At 40.3% G+C, this 23940-nt stretch overlaps 1 protein-coding gene and 2 long non-coding RNA genes across 18 annotated transcripts in view; 2 read left to right on the forward strand and 1 right to left on the reverse strand.

The window, feature by feature from the left end:
* LOC121288249 overlaps positions 1–4798 on the forward strand; it is a 38925-nt gene extending 34127 nt beyond the window's left edge. For 4 of the 14 annotated variants that reach the window (XR_005945341.1, XR_005945339.1, XR_005945336.1 and 1 more), the window contains exons 2-3: positions 4191–4367; positions 4544–4794. This is a non-coding gene — a long non-coding RNA (uncharacterized LOC121288249). Of the gene's footprint in view, positions 1–2226; positions 2497–4190; positions 4368–4543 lie in introns of those variants that run through there. The other 10 variants (XR_005945343.1, XR_005945346.1, XR_005945340.1 and 7 more) reach the window with 4 other exon arrangements.
* Positions 4799–7231: 2433 nt separating this feature from the next.
* The window catches only part of parn (poly(A)-specific ribonuclease (deadenylation nuclease)), a 116656-nt gene continuing 99947 nt past the window's right edge, over positions 7232–23940 (reverse strand). For 2 of the 3 annotated variants that reach the window (XM_041206738.1, XM_041206740.1), the window contains 3 exons: positions 16194–16390; positions 13675–13794; positions 7232–8128 (listed from right to left, as the gene is read on the reverse strand). In XM_041206738.1, the coding sequence (XP_041062672.1) occupies positions 13676–13794; positions 16194–16390 (316 nt within the window). In that variant the 3' untranslated portion in view covers positions 7232–8128; position 13675. The remainder of the gene's footprint in view (positions 8129–13674; positions 13795–16193; positions 16391–23940) is intronic. The other variant, XM_041206739.1, reaches the window with a different exon arrangement.
* LOC121288251 lies at positions 14170–23660 on the forward strand. Its single transcript, XR_005945350.1, has 5 exons — positions 14170–15818; positions 17749–17916; positions 18120–18212; positions 18961–19099; positions 20640–23660. It is a non-coding gene; the product is annotated as an uncharacterized LOC121288251 (long non-coding RNA).

Genomic DNA, 23940 nt, shown 5'->3' on the forward strand with positions numbered 1-23940 from the left:
GTTGGCGGAAATGGCAGAGGATGATCCTTTGAATGCGGAGGCTGGTGGGGTGATAAGTGAGGACAAGGGGGACCCTATCATGTTTCTGGGAGGGAGGAGAAGGCGTGAGGGCAGATGCACAGGAGATGGGCCAGACACGGTTGAGGGCCCTGTCAACGACCGTGGTGGAAAACCTCGGTTAAGGAAGAAGGAGGACATGTCAGAGGAACTGTTTTTGAAGGTAGCATCATCGGAACAGATGCGACGGAGGCGAATGAACTGAGAGAATGGGATGGAGTCCTTACAGGAAGCGGGGTGTGAGGAGCTGTAGTCGAGATAGCTGTGGGAGTCGGTGGGTTTGTAATGGATATTGGTGGACAGTCTATCACCAGAGATTGAGACAGAGAGGTCAAGGAAGGGAAGGGAAGTGTCAGAGATGGACCACGTGAAAATGATGGAGGGGTGGAGATTGGAAGCAAAATTAATAAATTTTTCCAAGTCCCGACGAGAGCATGAAGCGGCACCGAAGTAATCATCGATGTACCGGAGAAAGAGTTGTGGAAGGGGGCCGGAGTAGGACTGGAACAAGGAATGTTCCACATACCCCATAAAGAGACAGGTGGTGGGATCCCTGTCACCTTTATAAAATTCAGCCCTTTGTCTTTTATGAGATCTCTGCAACTTTGATCCAGTTCAGCATTGCTGCCCTTCTCTATCACCTCTTCTGTCGTCCAGCCTCATGGGACTACCCTTGCAATGATTTCATTCCTACCTGTTTGAACACAGCCAGGGCATCTCCACTAGTGGCTTTTTTTCCCTCCCTTGCACTATCACCTCAAAAGTTTCCCAAGCACCACTTATTGGTCCCCTGTTGTTCCTTATATGTGTGCTGGCTTTCGATGATATTTGACATGGGGACAGCTTCCAACTGAAGGTAAATTCTGTCTGATTTCTACATTATATCTGAAGTATTTTAAGAGTTTGCTGGCTTGCTGTATTTTTAGTATTTTACCTCTCTCTTTCTTCCCTTGTGGTCTGAGTCTTGCCCCTTGTTTACTTACCTCTGGTAAGTATATTTATTATATTTCAACTCTTTCTTGGACTCGAACTCAAGTTCTGTCGAAGGGTCATGAGGACTCGAAACGTCAACTCTTCTCCGCCGATGCTGCCAGACCTGCTGAGTTTTTCCAGGTAATTCTGTTTTTGTTTTGGATTTCCAGCATCCGCAGTTTTTTTGTTTTTAATAACTACAGTAGTTGCTCTTAGATAGAGGCTGCAGAAAATTATTCACATAACCCATGAAATTCTTGTTCTGGCCCAGAGGTAAGTAAACAAGGGGCAAGACTCAGACCACAAGGGAAGAAAGAGAGAGATAAAATACTAAAAATACAGCAAGCCAGCAAACTCTTAAAACACTTCAGATGTAATGTAGAAATCAGACAGAATTTACCTTCAGTTGGAAGCTGTCCCCATGTCAAATATCATCAAAAGCCAGCACACATATAAGGAATGACAGGGGATCAATAAGTGGTGCTTGGGAAACTTTTGAGGTGATAGTGCAAGGGAGGGAAAAAAAGCCACTAGTGGAGATGCCCTGGCTGTGTTCAAACAGGTAGGAATGAAATCATTGCAAGGGTAGTCCCATGAGGCTGGACGACAGAGGAGGTGATAGAGGAGGGCAGCAATGCTGAACTGGATCAAAGTTGCAGAGATCTCATAAAAGACAAAGGGCTGAATTTTATAAAGGTGACAGGGATCCCACCACCAGGACTGGAAGTGGTGGGGGGGAGGGGGTGGGAAATCAAACCCACTTCAGCAGACAGTAAGACCTGAGGCCACATTTTCCACCCCAAGAGCTTCTGGCCCAGTCAGATGGTTGGGCACCCTCAAAGTCAGAGAAGTGGGGTCTGGGGATGCCATCACTGGAATGCCTTTTGGAAACCCGCCGTGATGTCCTTTATCCCCACTCTGGCCACAGAAGGTCCAGCAATCTCTCCACAGCTTGGGAGGCAATGGTAATGGTGGTCAGTACCAATGCTGCACAGAAGAGGTTGGCCATTCAGTGCAGAAAGAGGACGAATGATTTCATCTTTGCCGCCAGGGTAAGGCAACCATCTCCTCACTCTATCTCACATGCCTGAGGCTATCACACATTCACTGGCATCTCACTCACTGCCAGCTCAAGGGCCACCACCACACTCACTCTCTCACACACACCCTCGCATCTCCATCTGGCCTCCCCCTCTGGAGGTTGCCTCCTCAGCCCTCACCACCTTGGGGCCACTTGCACAGATCACAAACACCCTGGGATACCCCCAATACAACCCTCGCCCTGTAGCCTCTTCCCTTGCCTGAGACCACTTCTCCACCTTTCCAAAGCAAGCCCTAGCGCTGCAACCATTGAAAAGCCATCCCCTGCTTTACAGCTGGTCTGATAGGTAGATGCCTGCCCGTGATGTGATGCGATGCTGCCTGCGAAGTCTGGCGCTGATGTCTGCAAGGGCTGCCCGAAGCAAGGTAGGTAAACAAACCTTGAAGTCCTGAGTGAAGTGCAGCTCGCCAGGTGCATGTCGCTTATGTATGGTTGTGAAGCACAATGGCATGCAATCATGTCGACGTGCTTGGATGATCCAGTGTGGGTGGATGATTCCAGCTAGCAAGGCTTATAATGAGGAGATGCTAAAGTATTGAAACTAGTTTCCCAATATGCAGCAGCAGGAAATGTGGCCCACCATTGACAGGTGGAGCAGACGATTGCAAACTGGTTTCATGACGGCATAAAACCGATTTTTGGCTTTCACACCATATTGTCCACTCATGCTGCCAAACACGGCCGCTGCCTATGGGAGCGGAAAATTCCAGCCGTAATTTATGATTTTGACTTAGCCCGTTTTGGTTCTGTGGGAAGGGTGGAAGCCAGATGAGAAGGGAGTTTTATTAAGATAGGCATGGAGCTGACAGGTTAGTGCATATCACAGAGCATTAGAGAAGAAATGGGAGTTATAGTTGGCATGGAGAGAGTAAGGGGCAAGATGGGGTAAAGGGAGGAAGGAGCATAGACAACATCACAGATGGATTCAACCACAGACAGATCTAGGATGACATTGGAATGGAGGGTAAATAAGGCAGAAGGAAAAAAGCATCAGAAGGCAGAAATTGTGCTGTTTCTTATCTGTGATTTTTGGCAATGAAGATCTGAAATAGCAAAATGCAGTGAGTGGAGGATGGTTATGTTATACAAATTCTATGCATATCTTAGTCACTTACAGTAGTGCATTCTCTTGGTCAGATTAGCAGGGAAAATCACCTAATCATCTCCATTCTGGCCAGAAGAGTTGGTGTCGTTACACACAATCATCCTCATTCCCTTTTAGCATTTTAAAATCATGATTTCCATTACAAGATTGTCAGCTGTTCAGATTTTACATTTGAAAACTTTCACTAAATTAGATCAGAACAGAAGAAATGATGATCCAAAGCAGATGATCTCAGTTTTACAGCTAGCACCTCACCAATGTGGGTGGAGACCAGAACTTCACAAAATGTAGCAAAGGGTATGATATTACCAGATTCTGACTACTGTATTCCAACCAAGGCTGCAGCATTCCCAAAATGTTGATTGATACTTTGGTGAAGTCAGCCTACCTGTACTCTAATGCAGGAAATTCAATGAATTAAGATGCATCACAAACAAAAAGGTTTTCAACAATACTGCTCAAAATAACTTCCAAATACAACTTTAAAAATTTCATTGAAGGTTTCAGAAGCAGGAATTGGGAAGTTGCAGTCTTAATCTGTTTCAACCCAAAGTCTGGTGCCCAGTCATGTGGCTCATTAATAAATTTTTCCTTCTGGTCCATAACAGCTAGCAACGTGTCAGCTTGACAAACACTCTCATAACTAATGGCACCCAGACACATGTCTCAGAGACTTAAAAGGGTCTATTTTACCTTGAGAAAATATCAAGCAACTATCAGACAGCTGGTAATACTTACCCACAACTGCCCGACAACCACTTTTAACAATTGATTTCTGAAGCAAGTGACTCCATTGGGTCATGATCAACAAAAGGCATTAATCTTCCTACAGCTGATTAACCGGCATTGTAACAGTAACAATTTAAGCATTTTAGTATACATTAAAATTAAATTGGAGCATTCAATAGAATGCAAAAATTTTCCCACCTTGACAATATTTTCTTCTTTGGACAGCTATTCTCTTCCAAGCTTCCCTACAACAGTGTTGTTCCAATAGGATTTTGACACTCACCAAACCTGTGGTGATCAGGTCACCGTACTCGCCACGTGATTCAAAATATATGCAAAGCATGGGCTGAATCTTGTAACAATCTTCCAGAGATGAACTGGGATTGAGGGACAGGACTAAAGGTGAGCAATGATGCACTGTGACAGCAGCTGTCAAAGAATAATTTTTGTAGCAGCAACTAACCACTGCACAGCATCCAGTTGTGATGCAGCAACTAAAACATTTCAACACGTTTTCACTTCCTTAATGGAACCCGACTACAGTTTTATTTTAATGTTAAGGATTGTTTCTCTTGCAGAAATTTCTACTTACTATTGACACAGCCATGGATTTTGTCAGACAGAGGCTGGAACCCCATCCTCAGTGGAATGGGCTGCTGCAGGATCCCAATGTCCATTTGATTTAAATCTCTCACCTGATGAAAAGCATCATTTGGCCACATGGCAAGTGGCAAGCACCTTGGGCCACACTGCTGTACAAGAGACGCAAGTTCATGCAAGACTTGCATTTATACTTCAAAATAAAAAGACAAGAAACTAAAACAATGGAAAATATTATTGTAAACTTACTCAGACAGCAACATTCAGCATCCCAAGCAGTGAATATGGAGGGCAAACATTCCCCAACATTATAAGAAAACTTGCAAAATACGTGAAAATAATTTCTTATAAAATGAATACTGTGAAAGATTTGGAATACCTGCTGATAAACAGATTAAAAATTTTTCACAAAGCAGAACACACTTAACTTCACAGTAAACCCTTTCCGTTTCTGGGGAAAATTTAACAAACTCAAGAAAAGATTAGTACTTCCATACGAGTACAAGTCTACCGTTTTAAAAAAAATTGTTACAATTCACATTTTGCAGATTCTGATTTTATAACTCAGCTTCATAATCTGAATATTTTTACAGATGTATGAGCAAAGAAAGAAGATTCACACACAATGTGTCAATGAAATTCAGCATAGATCAAAACTGTTAATTAGTGACCCATGGTGAAAATCAGCCCAATTACCTACTTACATTAAAGATCCTTTGACATTGAATTTAATCCCTCAAGTACCAGTTAATTCCCAGTATCTTGAGAAAAAAAAAAGTGCCTAGCTATCCTTGCTAACCATCCATGGAGACATCTTTTAAGGGTTATTTTGACCTTTAACACACTGCAATCAATGTTTATGAAATGTTAATATTTTTCCTAAACTCCACTGAGTTGGGGCTTTGTCTTTCCAGACAGGGAAAACTGTGAATATAAACTACAAAGTAAAATTGTACATCCTGTTTAGTTGGCTTACATACACAGCTTGAAAGACCACAAACATGTGATGCAGTGTGGGTTTCACAATATGCTTAGGACTTGGTTAAAACAACACATGAGACAGCACGTTGTTTAACATATGGGTGGTCGGAGGATCAGGATGAACTGCTACCTTTCCTGGGATTGCAGTTGCAGCTGGGACAGTCTGGGGCCGTACTTGCCCTCTGCTTTCCTGCATGAGAAAACCTGTGGGGACTTAGCATGGGTTGACAACTCTCACAGCAACGAGTTGCAGACGTCTCAACCAAGCTAATGTGTGACAAGTCAGATGTGGTCGAGTGATCTTTAATATTGAATGGAGGACAACAGTGATACTAATACAAATGCAACATTATTTCAGATTTTCAACATCTGCAATAAAACAGAAAATGCTAGAAATACTTAGCAGGTCAACCAGCATCTGTGGAGAGAAACAAAGTTAATGACCCAGATCTTCCAAGCAGCTGCAAAGATCATCGGATTGCCGGTGTGTTCAAAAATTCCCCTGACTCGATGCTGCTCCGCATTTCTACCAGGATCTTCCTAGCCTGTATTTCTCAGAGATGCGCAGTGCAGCATCCCTTGGGGAACTCTGCCACAGTGCAGTAGAGTCAGGGGAAGACATGACTTTCTCCTTCAGTTTAAATGTCCAGTCTGAACGTTAGCGAAGGGATGGTAGCAAATGAATGGGTTGGTGGGTGAGGGGGTAGGTGGGTAAGGGGGTGAGTTTAGTAAGGTGAGTGGTCAGGGGGATAGTTGGGTGATCTGGAAAGTAGTTAAGAGGGTAGTCAGGTCAGGATGGGGTATATTAAGGTCGGGAAGGTGTAGTCAGGTCGTGTAGTTGGGTGGGGTTGGGGGCATGGGGGGGTCAATTGTGGCATTACCTAGGTGTTGGACTAAGTTTTAATCTGTCTAACATTTCCTGGGTAACTATTCAGGTAAGTACCATGGAACTGTCCTAAGTCTCCGACTCTCAACTCGGAGGATCCCAAGGGGCAGGAGAATTGCCTGCCAGAGGTTGAAACACGTCGGGCAAATCTCATGGAGGTCGGAGTGTCAGAACTTCCACAGTGGCCGACGTGCATCTTCTGTCGTATTTCCGGTCTCCGACAATCCAAAGACTGGAATATTTAGCCCAATGTTTCCAGTTGATGACCTTTCTCTCTCCACAGAACCTGCCTGACTGGTTGAGTATTTGCAACATTTTGTTTTTAGTGGCACTTCAACACATTTTTCTCAAATAAAGCAGTTAAACAATATTTTTTTAGAAAAGGGATTTTTCATTTAGACATATTGTATTTACAACACAAACAGGATATTTGGCCCAACCTGTCCATTCCAAAGTTTATGCCTCACACAAGCCTCCTCCCACCTTCATCTAACACCATCAACATATCCTTCTAATTCTTTCTCCCTCGTGTTTCACTAGCTTCCCCTTGAATACATCTACCCTAGTTGCCTCAACTGCCCCATGTATTAGGAATAACACATTCTAACCACTCTCTGGGTAACGAAGTTTCTCTTGAAAGACCTTTTGGATTTATCTTACATATATGGTCCCTAGCTCTGGTCTTGCCCATAAGTGAAGACATCATCTCTATATCTCGAAGCTTTTGCACACTTTTGCACACTTGCTTCTGATCATACGCTGGAAGCAGAGACCTTCAAACAAATATAGAACATGTCACTTGTAGTAAGAAAGTTGTCTTTAATTTTCCTTCATGAAATTTCAATGTTCTTCATGATACAAAAACTTTAAATATGATACAAAACTCACCGTTGCCCCAAAAAAAGAAAACAAGTCTCTTTTGCACGCACACATACATACAAGTAAAGGCTGGTGCACAATGCATCTTCTGACATACAAGGCTGAAAGCTCAGTATAGTCCACGCCAGTTAACATAAGCTAAAGGGTCACGCAACAGGGTCACTGTCCTTATTGCAAGGACGATGACAATGCTTAGGGCATCCCTTAAAAAAGATACACAAAACCTGAATGTAGAAGTCAGGTCACGTTATTGATAATAAGTCATTAGATTTACTTGAGATACAACTGATGTAATATACACACACACACACACACACACACACACACATAAACATACATACATACATACATATATATAAAAAAAACAGTGCTGAACAGTGATTATTTTGTTTTGGAATCAGAAATAAACATTTCATACAGCTGGCACAAGGCAACTTCCAGTGTTGGTTGCTGCTCTAAGTCATCAGTGGTACAGGACTGGCTTGAAATGTAACTCGTGAAACTGATGACACCGTTAGAAGATTCGAAATGCAATCAAACCCCATTTAATTCTCAATACGACAAAAAACCCGACTAAAACATTTAATGTAACATTGGCTTGTGTTTGTACAGTTAAAACAAACTACTTTCTACATAGAGACTTTTTAAAGTTGTCTTGTACCACATGAAGATTGGAGCTCTTGGATCAGTATGGCTTGCAAGTGTCGCATCTGGTCACTGAGTTATCTGGAAGATACCACTTTGTTCATCCAACGTGCTTCATGTCACCATGTGTCTGGGACTTCAAACAACTTGGCCTGGGTATTTACACTGCTGCCTATTTAAAAACAAATAGATATGGTTTGCATGCAGTAAAAGATCTGCGTTAGGAAATCTTTGCCAGTTAAATATGTTGCACTAAACATTGGTAAACAGACACGGTGCCGAAATGCCATAGTACAAATCATAAGTAAATAGAACACTTTACAAGGTCACATCGTCCTTACATTGCATATTTCAAGCCTTTTTAAAAAAACAGCCAAACAAACAAATTCTCCATTCAACTTTAATTGGTTGCCTGTAAATGTACCATTACAGACAATCACAAACACTGCCATTATGCCAACACCTGCGGTAAAGGTTAGAAAAGACCTATCTTAGCAGCTCACAGCATTATAGATATACTGGCCAAGTTTCAAACAGTTATCATGCAAGGCAAAAGACAAAGTCCATTACTCTTGGCCGCATCCATTCACCACCCCCACCTCTGCTTTAAATTTCTCCTTGCAATCCTCCAGACCTGAAAACATTGCACACGCAAGCATCGTTCCACAAAACAGCAAGAGCTCTTCAGTATCCTGCCCAAGTGGCTATTCTTTACATGTGGCTATATGGGCAATATCAGTCAGCCACTGCACTGGCACTTCTCAACTGTCCTCCTAAACAATTCCAGCAGGGACCACTGGACTTCTCTTCTTTGGCTTGGGGATGCTTTCATCAACAGCATTATTTCCACTGCTCTGCTAACTGAGATTAATTGGCAGCACACACCCAGGACCAAATTCAACAGCAGGGGTGTTAGTCATGGCTCAGTGGCATCACTCTCACCTATGAATCAAAAGGTCACAGGTTCAAGCTCCACTCCAGAAACTGTAGGAGCTTGTAAGCTAACACTCCAGGACAGTAGAGCTGCACTGAGAGGCATACTATCTTTTGGATGATGCCCCATCTGCCCTCTCAAGTGGATGTAAAAGATCCCATGGCATTGTTCTGAAGAGCAGGGAAGTTCTCCGCTATGTCCTGACCAATAAACCAACATCATTGAAACAGATTTGCTGGTCTTTACCATATTGCTGTTGTGAATCTTTGCTGCTCGCAAACTGGCTAGTGGCTACATTTCAAAAGAACTTTATTGGCTGTAAAGCACTTTAGGATTTCCTGGAGTTGTCAAAAGCTCTATAGAAACACAAGTCTTTCTTTCTCATCTGGATGACTCATCAGCACAACTCCATTCAGCAGATTTTCCTACTGGTCCATCAGGGGAACAGAGTTTGATATTTTCTGCACAGTTCTAAACTATTCAACTCAATAACAAGATATTTAAAACTTGTGAAACAGTTTAGGTATTTTAAAAACTAACTGAACTTTTCCATAAGAGCTGAAATAAGTTAAAGAGCACACATTAATCTTACCAATGCAAATTTGTCCATGGTAACTAAAATTGGCTACAGTCTGACAGAAATAATTAATTCTATAAAGAACAACAAACTATCTTCAATAAATGCAAGCCTCAAAAGACTCAAGGCAAATGACTCTTGCACTGAAGTGTCACATGGGGCACATAATATCAATTAAGAGTTAGTCTTCAGTGTCACTGTTCTCACTGAAGCAAAACACAGAAAGAGGTTGATTTGGGGTGGGGGGTGGGTTGCGTGTAGAGATTCAGGCCTGAGTCATCATCACTTTGAACTAATCACTTAGTGTGCAGATCTGACATGGGTTGATTCAACTTGCTCCCTCAGGGCATGTGCTTTTCCTGTATCATGACCACAGATCACTCAGCTGAGACATTCAATGAACCTTCCTATTGATTCCATTGCACAGCCTGTTGGAACATTCAATACACTGGGTCATTACTTGTGATGACCAACTTTACATCTATTGCTACAATGGTGAAAAAGTTAGATGTCAACTCGAGATTCATCAATTTGATTTTGTATTTCCTCTTGTATGAAAAAAAGGCACATTATTTGCTACAAGTGGATGTCCTATGTACTCATCTTAAGCTCTGATAAACCGTTAAGGAAAGAGGTGGACTGAATATTTTGTAAAAATTATTCATTCACAGGATGTGGGCTTCACTGGCTAGGCCAGCATTTATTGCCCATCCCTAGTTGGAATAAATATAATCCTGGGCAGCAATTTGCATGTGTGTATGCTAAAGTGAGGTGAGCACATTGATATGAAGATCTCTCCAATGGAACCAGGCTTCAGTTACTTGAGAGGACTGTAAATAGTCCAAAACACACAACAGAGAGGATTTCAATCCTTATGCAAAGTCAAACCCTTTTTTATTCAGCATTTCAGATTCTCAGCTTGGGAATTGTTTTCATTAGTCACTAATGTCAATATTGGATTTTTTTTTCTCTTTTAATAAAGTCACAATCAGATTGAACAGCACAAAATTAGTCTCATCCAAAATCTGGTCTGCCCTCGCAGTTGAAAAATTTTGTGAACCGTGAAAGATAGCAGGGAGACATTTGGACTGGGGCCCTGTGAAATTGTAACCTAGCTTTGCACAAAGAATTTCCCACAATATCTAATCCTGCTATATATTAAACTGAATTCTATTTGGCCCCCTTGATATTGGGGGATTGAGGTCTTGTGGCGCAGCGGGTAGCATCCCAGTGTCTGATCCAGAAGTTCCAGGTTCAAGTCCCACACCAGAACTTGATAGGCACGTTCATAATGTGGCTAAACAAATTGATTATCAACCTGTAAATGGTAAGAGCAGGCGAGTTTCCTGGTCAGAAGCACTAAATGCATTTCAATGAACTAAGCTTCACTGTAACAGAATGCAGGTTTTCAAGATATCCAAATTATACACCAATTTTAAACCAACTTGCCAGAAACTAGTTTGATCTTTTGAAATGAAGAGCGGAAAGTTCAGTTTCATTTGCAAGTTTCATTGGAAAGGACACCCTTGTAAACTTACATCACTACACTTAACTTGGATATTAGAGAGCATACGGCCATTTTAAAATAAAGTCATTCACTCCACACAAAACTGATTAAGCATGACCTACTAATTCAAGGCATTACATTATGTGCTTTAGGTAATTTTAAGGGCAAGGGTTATAGTCCCATCTGCAGAAGGCAAAGGCAAACCACTGCAGTGCCTTGCCAAGCATAACCATGGACCACAGAAGTCCATGGTCACCATACCCTTTCAGGGCATAGTACCTGAAAACAGGGAGAGAAAGAGGAAAAGAGAGAAAGAGAGAGATGTTGGGGAGTGGGGGCTAAGGGAGGTGCATATAGATTGAAAACTAGCTGACTTACAAATATTGTAATGATGGGTCAGCGGACAGGTTCAATTGATCAGCATCTCTTTATCAAAGTCTTGTCAAAGTTTCTTCTGCAGTAGGATGTTAGTTATTGTACACCAACTATGCAGAACAATATGTCAGGCTCAAGCACCTTTTCCATCTGTTAGACTGAAAACCAAACTGAGATAAAAAAGATTTTCAGTCTGTGTTTTACTTTGCTGTTTTGTACTTCCAGTGAGTTGGCCATTTGCATTCATTGGCATTTATGAGAATTGTTAAATATTTATTCCATTGAGTGCATTCAAGTACAGCCATAGCTTTCCACTCTCAATTTTTCAGAAGAACTAAATGCATTTTATGAACTTAGCTTCACTAACAGAATACAGGTTTTCAAAATATCCAAATTATGCACCGGTTTTAAACCAACATGCCAGAAATTAGTTTAATCTATAGAAATAAAGAACAGAAAGTTTAGTTTCATTTTCAAGTTTCAGTGGAAAAGACACCCTTGTAAACTTACATCACTACACTTAACTTGGGTATTAGAGAACATACGGGCATTTTAAAATAAAGTCATTCACTCCACACAAACCTACTAATTCAAGGCATTACATTATATGCTTTAGGTAATTTTAAGGGCAAGGGTTATAGTCCCAGCTGCAGAAGGCAAAGGCAAACCATTGCAGTGCTTTACCAAGCATAACCAGGGACCACAGAAGTCCATGGTCATCATACCCTTTCAGGGCATAGTACCTGAAAAGAGAAAGAGAGAGACAGACAGAGAGAGACAGACAGAGAGAGAGAAGAGAGAGAGAGAGAGAAGAGAGAGAGAGAAAGAAAGAAAGATAGAGCGAGAGAGAGAAAGAGAGAGAGAAAAAGAGAGAGAGAGAGAAAGAGAGAGAAAAAGAGAGAAAGAAAAAGAGAAAGAGAAAAAGAGAGAAAGAAAGAGAGATATTGGGGAGTGGGGGCTAAGGGAGGGGGGAGGGTGCACCTTTACAAATAGATTGAAAACCAGCTGACTTACAAATACTGTAATGATGGGTCAGTGGACAGATTCAATTGATCAACTTCTCTTTATCAAAGTCTTGTCAAAGTTTCTCCTGCAGTAGGATGTTAGTTATTGTACACCAACTATGCAGAACAATATATCAGGCTCAAGAACCTTTTGCACCTGCTAGACTGAAAACCAAACTGGATAAAAAAAGATTTTCAGTCTATGTTTTACTCTGCTATTTTGTACTTGCAGTGAGTTGGCCATTTGCATTCATTGGCATTTATGAGAATTGTTAAATATTTATTCCATTGAGCGCATTTAAGTACAGCCATAGCTTTCCATTCTCAATTTCTCAGAACAACTAAATGCATTTTATGAACTTAGCTTCACTAACAGAATACAGGTTTTCAAGATATCTAAATTATGCACCGGTTTTAAACCAACATGCCAGAAATTAGTTTGATCTATCGAAATAAAGAACAGAAAGCTTAGTTTCATTTTCAAGTTTCAGTGGAAAAGACACCCTTGTAAACTTACATCACTACACTTAACTTGGGTATTAGAGAGTATATGGGCATTTTAAAATAAAGTCATTCACTCCACACAAAACTGATTAAGCATGACCTACTAATTCAAGGCATTAAATTACATGCTTTAGGTAATTTTAAGGGCAAGGGTTATAGTCCCATCTGACATTGGATATGGCTAGCTTTAACAAGCTCTCAGTTAGTGGGGCATGGATTTATCTTCTCCACAGGCACACATCAGCATTCAAGGCCTAAAACAAATCCTGCTCGACTGGCTGGAAGTAGCAAGATGCAAAGATGATCTCTTCAAAACTATTCAAAGCAAAAACATGCGAGGAATCAAAAGCCATTAGCTAACACTCGCAGACAATTGCCTGCTAACCATTTAACATAAGGAATCCAAAGGACATTTAAAATCTTGTACCTAAGTAAAGCTGGAGTAGAATAGTGCACATGGAGAAAACGTGCAGTGAGAAATCTCAAGACAGCAAAAAGGGCTGTGGTGAGTGAAGTAGACCTTCATTTGAAGAATCACAAATACTGTTTTAAAAAAATGTATGATGCAAGTCACTTCATCCCCTTTCCAGTACTGTGAAAGTAAACCTTGTCTCATTAACAGCATCCAAGAACACAAGGTACTTTTGTCTTCAGGTGTACACATGAAAAAAACAACATAAGAAGCTGGTTGAAGGACACTGGAAAAAACACTACCAAAGGTAGGTAATATTTCATTACTGGATTGCTTGACAGACTAGAGAGCTTTGTGACATTCTCTGAAAATCTGCATCAAGGACCAACATGACAAACTTAATACCTCAGCTGAAGTATACGCCAACAGCAACACTTGTGAAAAGGAGGAGCACGGCTGCAAGCAACTGTCTTAATAAGGCTGCCATGGCTCTCGTCAAATTGGCAATTTCAGGATATCCCTTACCTACAAAGATAGCAACAGCATTTTAAGTAGTTCAGTACAGAGTGCACCAAAGATCCTGCCAAACAGGTAGCTTTCTGTTTGCTCACTTTCTCCTTGCTGAAACAAAGCTATATAAGCCAGCTTTTCTCAATGCAGTGAAGTTCACAGGACAGGCCCAAAACTTAGTAATGAATTCATGGAACTTCAAACCAAGATCCTTTGGCAAGGATTACGGAGGAGTAGGAATGGGGGTCAGGGAGGAGGGGAGTTGGTGGGTGGGGGGTGGGGTGTGTGTGTGTGTGTGTGTGTGTGAGAGAGTGTGTGTGTGTGTGTGTGTGTGAGTGTGTGTGTGTGTGAAATCAGCCGTTTCACTGGACTGCAGAATCAGATTTCTTTCACATGCTATCTAAGCATTAGCGACCATTCACAATATCCAGTTATATTGGCATTGCTCATTAGTACTTGCTCTGAAGGTATGCTAGGCAAACATTGGGCTTCCCACAAATTCAGATGGTAATCTTTGCCTATTTTTATCAGAGTTAAAGACTGAAGAAATTTGGTAAGTATTCTAGATGTTACAGGCAACACCTGGTGACAGCAATTCCCCCTCCACTTTTTCTCAAGAAGGCAATGGCTCAGGTCAGTGAAGCTCTTCCGGTGTCTGGCTCAAGTGACCATATTTCATTTACAGACCCAAACTACCATAAGGTCAAATCTTATTTTTCTTTCACACGACACCCAAACTTTCCATCAAGGATTAGTTTGTCGGGATCTAAAGAAAGAACAACACTGATTGTTTTTCTCTGTATCCCAAGAAAGTTGAGATTAACTGCAGTGTCACCATTGTCATTCTGGCCGAGCTCAGCTAACAGAAATGACCCCATGGATCAAACACCAAGACTTTCCTGATCAATATAGTTCTGCATAAAAACCACTGAGCTATCAGCCTGAAGGACAGTTTTAACACCATCTTGTTTGTGATGTTGAGTAGTATTTTACAAGGAATTGGGGATTAAGTAACCACCCCACCCCGACCATTGCGGTAATGCGATGTTCTAGACACAATTGCAATCACATCTTCAATCTCCATTTTTTTTACATTTATTTAATGAGGTTGCAAAGTAAGATCTTTGACATGGTGCTGTCTTCTATTTAAGAATTCAAGACATCACCCATTAGCTACTCACCACAGTGAATTTGGTCTGCTGGTGGCCATTTTTACCATTGGCAAGTCTTCCTTTCACTGGCCCTTTATTCAGTTCTCAAATTTACCAAAGCACATTTCCAAAGTTCGAGAGATGGACACTTCCCATGTGAATTATGTCCCAGAAGCTTGGGTACCTTTTCCCAATGTTTAGCCAATTATCCTATGGGTATATATGATTAGCTTATTCCTCTTCAAAAACATATAACACCCAGGTTTACAATGTCTTGAAATCTGTAAGGTTCATGTCACGTGGTTTGAGATAAATTTTGCACTTTGTGCTGCTCATCAACTACACTGGGCCCAATAACTTATTTCCTAAATTCAGACTATTGTTCAGCATTACTTGTCACACTGTACATAAGGATTTGTCCTGTTCCCACAGCCAATCTCACATGCTGGAGATATTCATTTTGTACTCAGTGTTGTTATTCTCCTCGGCACTGTCCATTATTTTCACAGTAAAGGAATGGGATGTAAATAGCTAGAACCACGTGCTAGCCTCATGTAGGTGTCTACATGCTCTGCTGAGAGCGTGTGAAGCATCAGACCGCCTGCAGCAGAATAAGCCGACATATGCAATAGGAAAAATATCCTTTAAGTCATATGTACATCCTGATCGTGCAAATTACAAAAAAAATTATAGCGAATACCTCTCCCTCATGAGCAAACATGTGACAATGGAGAAGGACAATGCCATCGAATAGAATGCATCCAAAGTAAAGGGGGAATCAAAGCTCAAGACCTTTTGCCTATTGTTCTTTCCCTTAGCTTATTCCAATTCAGAGGTGAACACTCCTAGGATATCAAGCCAAGATCATTTCCTAACTTCAGCTGTTTCGTAAGTTTCCTATCCTGCTTATTGATTTATTTAGTGATCCATTCAGCAGGTTTTTTTTTTAAAAAAGCAAAAGACTCAAGTCAACCCTTGATCATCTTCCCATTAGTTTCACTTTTCAGCAGCATTTTGGATATTTGCAAAGGTTAAATTGTGTAAACATGCTGGGCTAAGTTTTACCACCTATTTATAATCAGTAGGCAGAAAAATCCATTAACAGAGCTTGCCTTCTGTTTAAAACAGTAGCATGACAGCAACAGCTTCATAAATACCAACAGCGACGTCTTAATGTTTCCATCAACACCTTTACCTACAAGCACTGAACCTGAAATGTTTATGAAGTACACATTCACATTTTCAAGGCGTGCATCCATTTACCAGTTTTTCCCTGCTCCTCCTTTTTCTGCCTCTGTTTCTTGATTTTTCTGCTTTCCAATAACGAAGAGTCTATCCAGTCGTTGGCCGAATAGTCACTCTCACCATCTTTACTTGCAACCTCACCCTCTTCCATTTCATCAGATGCTGTCTCTTCCTGGATAGGGCTCATACTTCTCTTTTCCACAATAGGACTTGCTCTAAAATTACATAAGGTATATGGTAAAAGTGATCAGTGTGCACAAAGATAATTCTAATGTTGTGTATCGAATCTCATTTGTTATTCAAGTAATAATTTCCTTTAGTTAGTTTCTGCTGAAACAAGTTTTGCAAAGTTATGAAGTGTGAGACCAACTAAAATTATTCCAGCAGTGGTTTATTGGAAAGAATGGACACAATAACTATAGACACACACAGGACATCTGTAGTTGACAGTTTAATTCAACAAACCACTATGTAGATTAATCTATTTAGGTATTCAAAAAATAAACGCTCACTAACGCTGCATGTTGAAATAGGAACAAGAAGGGCAACAGTCAAGGACATCAGAAATCAGACTCAAAATGGGTCTTGATAAGTTTATTTGGCATAAGATTCAAATCTTGGATAGATGTTCAGTGCCAAATAAAAGGTTTGACTTTGCAAGTATCACATGAATACAATGAGTTGGGTGATTCTCACTGAAAGAGAAGCAGCGGTTAAGTTAGCTTGAATGTCACAACTAAAGTTGTCAAAGCTTTACAGCAAAGTACAAACTTTTTAAATTATGTTTCTTTTTTCCCAAAAGATGAAAGCCTTAAGATGCTAGGGCCAGTAAAAGATCTGAGCCTTGTGTTATTAGACTAACCCTCTTAATAGCCAAACTGTTGAATGTTGACTCCAACAAATACATTTGCCTGGAATAAATTTTCAATGCAGGATATAGGAGGGCCAATTGATGCTCAAAGAAATAGGATCTGACAGCCAAGTTTGCTTTTGCCAATAGAATGATGATAACATAATGGTCATCTTTGTTCTGCAATGATCCTGGGTAGGAGGATATTTAATTAAAAGGAACAAAAACAGAAAATGCTGGAAAAACTCAAACTTCTTCAGAAGGGTCATACGGGCTCAAAACATTAACTCTGTTTCTCTCTCCACAGATGCTGCTAGACCTGCTGAGTTTTTCCAGCATCTTCTGTTTATGTTTCAGATCTCCAGCATCTGCAGTATTTTACTTTTATCTTAATAAAAGGAATGTGCATGCAAATTTCTTGATCTAGGAAATTAAGGGTCATTTCAAGTTTTGGCCTAACTGCTTTGACTTGAACAAAAACATGGCAATCTTTTGCTCTGGAACATTGCTATTTCAGGATCACTTCATTTGTTGAGTTAATTCATGACAGGGGTCCAACCATGCAGATGAAGTATTTTCCTGCAGCAGGGGATCAGTGCAGAATTCTCCAATCCCATCAAGCGTTGAAGTTTTGTTAATATCAGAAGGTGGGAATTAGCCCCATTGCAAACCAGTTTCTTAAACAGGAAAACTAATCAAAATGCTCAAAATCTGTTTTTATAGATGGGAGCAGGTGAATCCTTTATCTTGAAACTATGAACACATCATCCTCCACAGGAAGCGTCAGACACTTGGAACAGCGTGATGAGGATGATGCAGCACTCAATACATTTGTCTAGCAACTGTCAGTATAAGTACTGCTCACCATCTGGCTGCTCTGGATATTCTGAGGTGATGATTGCCTATTGTATAAGGGGGTTGGAATGGTCTAATGAACATTCTTGTATTTGATGCCACAAAAACACATACCAAAAATCAATCCCTTGATTCAAAGGCTGCATCAAACACAGTTGGCAAAAAGGCTTTCTGGCTCTGGTGTCTCAATATCAGCTTTCAAGCCAGGTTCAAGCACTAATTTCTACATTATTTCACAGCACTGCTGGAGTCACACACAAACCGACCGAATAATTCACATCATCACAGCAGCATTTGATGTGAGTGAAAACCCAAACGTTTGGTCCCCACAGGTGAGAAAAGTCAAGAAGCTGAAAACATGTCCCTAGATAGTACTCTTTTTAGGATTCAAAGGATAGCAATTATGTCTAATTCCTTATTTAAATTATCCTGCTAGTCTCCACTCAGTACCCTATTCTGAGCACTGAACTGCAAAATTCCATTGCCTTCAATATTATTGAATTTTTTAAGTATTCAATCCTATATTCATTTGCAGCCAACCGATTCCAATTAGGTTGGGAAGAGGAGAATTTAACAGAAACTTGTAAGCGGTTTAATTTTGGGAGAACAGCACCCAAATTAGTTTAATGAAATCCTCCTCTGGCCTCCAGGGATGACTTTACTTGTAAAGCAAATTGCTTTCGTGGAAAGCAATTAGACACCAGCGACATTTTGTTTAAACGGATGCCCAAGTAACCCATATCAATAACCATTTATGACATTTGTTTCAACTAAAGTTTGCATATATGGCAATGTGTAAACTGGTAATTTCTTTTAAAGTCAGACTGCATCTTTTGATTAAAAACTCAAAATGGTTATTTTTAGCGATTTAATTATTAAAAGGTTTTCAGTGACCTATTTGTATTCTCTTGCAAAGAATTTGGTATGAGTAAACAACTTGTCTGAGTACATAGAATTTCATTAGCACTCTGCCTCGTTCCACACTTCCACAATATATTCAATCATATATATGTGCACTATCAAGACTAGCAATGTTCCACAAACAGCAAGGATATGAATAACAAATCATTCTGTTTTTAGATGATGTTGCTCAAGGAAGGAATGTTGGCTTGAGCACCAGAACATCTTTCTTTCTCTTCTCAAATAGTGTCATGGGATCATCCGCAGCCACTTGAACCAAGCAGCAGATGACACCTTGTTTTAACATCCCATCAAAAAGGTATGCACTCTCTGACAATACAACACTTCCCCAAACGAGTATTAGCCTGCTCAAGCTGTGTTGGGAGGCCTACCAACTGAGCCAAGCTGACAGCTAACAGAAGTATCCATTTGGCAACCAAGAGGTTAAATTCTAGAGTTTGAAACAAGTCTTGGAGACCTTCTGAATTTGATCAGATAAAAAACTTATCTCTCATTGCTTGCAGGAGACAATGTTTTAAAATATGCTGCACTAATATAGAAAGTCATAGGAAACATAGAAAATAGGAGCAGGAGTAGGCCATTCTGCCCCTCACGCCTGCTTGGCCTTTCAATATGATCATAACTGATCCTCTATCTCAACGCTATGCTCCTGCTCTCTACCCATACCCCTGGAAGCCTTTAGTGTCTAGAAGTCTATTTCCTTCTTAAATATATTCAGTGACTTGACCTCCACAGCCTTCTGTGGTAGACAACGTCACAGGTTCGCCATCCTTTGAGTGAAGAAGTTTCTCCTCATCTCAGTCCTAAGTGGCCTACCCCGTATCCTGAGACTGTGATTCCTGGTTCTACGCCACCCTAGCCAGAGGAAACATCATCCCTGCAACCAGTCTGTCCAGCCCTGTCAGAATTTTATACATTTCAATGAGACCCCCTCTTATTCTTCTGAACTCCAGCTAATAAAGGCCTAGTCAGCCCAATCTCTCCTCATGCGACAATCCTGCCATCTCAGGAATCAGTCTGGTGAACCTTCGCTGAGCTTCTATGGCAAGTACGTTGTTTCTTAGGCAAGGACACCAAAACCGCACACAATACTCCAGGTGTCACATGTGATTTCCCTTTCATAAATCCACAATGGCTTTGTCTAACCCCATTGATATTTTCTCAGTGTCCTGTCATCATGTCTTTTATAACAGACTCTACCACTTTCCCTACTACTGATGTTAGGGTTTCTGGTCTGTAATTCCCAATTTTCCCCCTTCCTCCTTTTTTAAATAGTAGGGCTACATTTGCCACCGTCCAATCTGTTGGAACTCCAGAATCTACAGAATTTTGGAAGATGACAACCAACGCAGCTGTTATTTCCATGGCCATCTCCTTTGGTACCCTGAGATATAGATTATCAGGCACTGGCTTTCAGTTCCATTAATTTCTCCAGCACTTTTTTTTTTTTACCAATTTCCTTCAATTCCTCCTTCTCACTAGGCCCTTGGTTCCCTAGTATTTCTGGGAAGTTTTGTGTCTTCCTCCCTGAAGACAGAACTAAAGTTGTTGTTTATTTGCTCTGTCATTTCCTTGCTCTCCATTATAAATTCTTCCGTTGCGGACTGTAAGGGACCGACAATTGTCTTTACTAATCTTTTTGTTCTTATATACTTATAGGAACTTTTACAGTGTGCTTTCATGTTCCTTGAAAGTTTACTCTCATACTCTATTTTTCCCCTCTTGATCCTCCTTTGCTGAATTCTAAACTGCTCTCAATCCTCAGGCTTACTACTTTTTGTAGCAACTTTATATGACTCCTCTTTGGATCTAATACTATCCTTAATTTCTTTTGTTAGCCATGTATTTGTCGTACCAGAAGATGCAAGCAAGAAATCTGCCAAGTCAGAAACCAGAACTCACCAAGACTTTCAGAAATTTTTCACTCATTATTGCCTTGCTCAATGCATCTATTGTTATATATTTTATCTTTTAGCATGTTTGACAAATTTTTAACCTTCACATTGCTATTTAAATGTAAACATACTTGCTTTGGTCTGCAAATCTGTGGTCTATTTGGAATTATCAACCACCCTGAAGAATTTGGTAGTAGCAGACTATTTCAAATTCATTGAGTGTAGAAACTGGCATACTCTATGGGCCACACAAGTAAAGTTGGGGCTGCATCTGCCCTGAACTCATCCTCCTGAGAGGACCTTTCGTAACCTTCTTCCTGCACATTACCTGCTTGCCGGTAAGGCGTCCTCCGGTGCCAACTGGCGGCTTCTGGCTGTTCAAACTTCCTCTCCTGCTTGCCGGCCTGCTGCTAATTTCCGCCTGTTCTTGGGTGGGCAACTGACCAGCTGCATGTAGATGAGGCATAGGGAGTTAAAATACCCTGGTCCTCAAATTTAGGCCAGCTAATGTATTTACACTTGTCGTGCCACCCGCCAACTGGGGTTGAAAAAAGAGCAAGATATGAAACCTTTCATCCCAACTAGAAGATCACATATTTCATTGCAATGGATAGAATAGTTAGAAGAATCAAAGCAGCAACGCACAATTCTACTTGGCTGACCTATTACGTTAAACAGGGCAGAACCGGTCTTAGAGTGTAATTTGTTGCAGGGTATCCCTCAAGAGATGGGTACCAAACAGCAGTCAAAAAAGTGCAGAGGAGAGGGATGCACATGTCTTGAAATGAAAAACATAGGAACAGGAGGTCAGCCATTTGGATCAAGGCAGATCCGTACCTTAACTTCATTTATCGGCCTTGGTTCTGCAACAAAATCTATCAACCTCAGTTCTGAAATTTTCAACTGACCCCAGCCTCAACAGCTTTTTGAGGGAGTGTTAGAAATTTCAATTGCCCTCTGAAACACTGCTTCTTAACATCACCCTGAACAATCCAGCTCTAACTTCAAGGCTATGCCCCCTTATTCTGGACTCTTGCCAGAGAAAATAGTTCCTCTCCATCTAAGCCATCAAATCCTTTCATCAGCTGAAACACTTCAATTAGATCAACTCTTAATTTTATACACTCAAGGGAATACAAGTTTATGCAACTTGCCCTCATAATATAACCCTCTTAGGAAATCATCAAGATCAGTTGAAAAGACAATCGTAGATAGGTCGTTAGTAATGGCAGAGTTGTTTCAAGTTAAGCAAGATAGCCAAAAGAAATTGGTATTAGTATCAACTTGATGAGTGCGAGAGAAGGACAACTGGCACTATTGAACCATGGATTTGAGAGAGTGGGATTTGAATGAGGGGCAAACTGGGTTTGGTAACTTTGATTTGCTTGAACTGAGTTAAATAAGAATGATAGAAAGAGCAAATACATGCAGTGAGGCGAGGGATTTAAGAAAAAAGGTTGGGTAATTGGTAACCAGGATGTGAGAATGATGCGCACAACCTTTGGATTGGAAGTTCAAGTGCAAAGTTTAGGATGGAAATCTTGGACGAGAGAGAGAAATGAAAAAAATCAGTAGGTAAGTTTGAGGACAAGAACGGAAATGAACAGACTTTAGATTCAAGCAGTGGTACAAATATATTGTATAAGTGGCTGTCGCTTGATCAGTTCACTCAGCATTAGTAAATATGTTTTCTGCATTAACTTGGAATCCTGTTTCTCTTTAGTTTACACTTATAAACTAGTTAGAAGAATGGGCAACACTTTCAACTTTGGCTGGAAGATAAAATGGCCACTATTGGACTGGCCACTCATTATATACACTAATAGGAAGATCAACGCAAGGAATACAATGGATGGTTAATCCAATATTTTATGTTTGACCTCCCCACTGAAGTTGAAAGTTCCAAAAAGCAATCCATTTCATAGCCCAAAATACCCAAGTAAATTCTCTCCTAACTTTGGCAGAGACCTTTGTTAAATAGGATCTTCGATTCCCAAAACAAATGTATATTCAGCCCAATTCAGCTTCCTTAAACTTGGCTCCCAACTTTGATTTCCAAATACACATAAGCAAACTTCAGTAGCTTGGACTAGTCGTGTTGGCCACACATTTATAAAACCACCCAGATTTAGTATCATGCTGCTATGTGGAGTAATTGCATCGTTCTGCACTGAATGCCGGGTACATTCAGGACAGAATAGAAGTATCATGCTATTATAATTTGTTTCTTTGTTTGGACAGTGAGACTAGCAATTACAAGACACTGGATCTTAATTAACTTGAGAATCACAATGTGGAGTAACGGTAACTAGGCAATGAATTCCACAGGCAACTATAAACCAAATTTTATAAAAAGCTCAATTGCCAATTATTATCTCAAACTTAAGCTGGGATGGTATTCTCAATTTGAGTCTGAACATTAAAATCCACCAAGATAATGCAAAAGGACACCATGTTCAACATTTAAGAGACATTTCTTCACATCCAGATTTGCCAAACATTGGAACAATTCCCTGAAAATCTGCAAATTTGTGTTGCTACATAGAAATGGCATGACAAATATTCATTCTCAATCAAGAGTCCCCAACCATGCATTACCAATATGCTAATTTTAACATTTCCCCTTCTAAATTAAGTTAGCAGACAGTTTTAAAGACTGGCTATGAAAAAACTGGTTTAATAAAATGGAGCTTTAAAATTGTTGGCTTGGTAAGCTGTTTAGATCAAATTAAAGCATATTAGTTAATTAACATTGCTTTTAGTCATTTAAACCATCAACCTGTTCAACCCGATTTAGCCCATGTAATTTCAAGGAAGCTCCTATTCTTCAAACAAAATCCATCAGAGAAATGCAACTGTGTTAATGTTGATAGTGCAATGGGATTGGAGTTGTCCGATTGTCTGTAATGACCATATCAAAATGATTGTAATATTCATTGATTGTATTGAAGCACCTCGTGATCCATGTGCAAAAGTTGAATCTGATTGTACTTTTTGTGATGGCAATTTAGAAATGTTTTGCAACGTTCTTCCAGATATTTTATGAATAAAGTATTTTTTCAAAAAAAAAATGGTTCAAACTGTCTACAAATAACATTTCAATTAAACACTTTTCCCAATTGAATGTTTATGTATCAGAGGGCTCAAGGTAATTTGCCTTATTTTGCCCCAACCTTTTTCTTAATGGTTTTCCTTTCCAAAAATCAGAAATAATATGGCTTCAATACAACTCCCACCAACGTGT

This window comes from Carcharodon carcharias, chromosome 15 (genome assembly GCF_017639515.1).
Source record: "Carcharodon carcharias isolate sCarCar2 chromosome 15, sCarCar2.pri, whole genome shotgun sequence".
Taxonomy (NCBI): Eukaryota; Metazoa; Chordata; class Chondrichthyes; order Lamniformes; family Lamnidae; genus Carcharodon; species Carcharodon carcharias.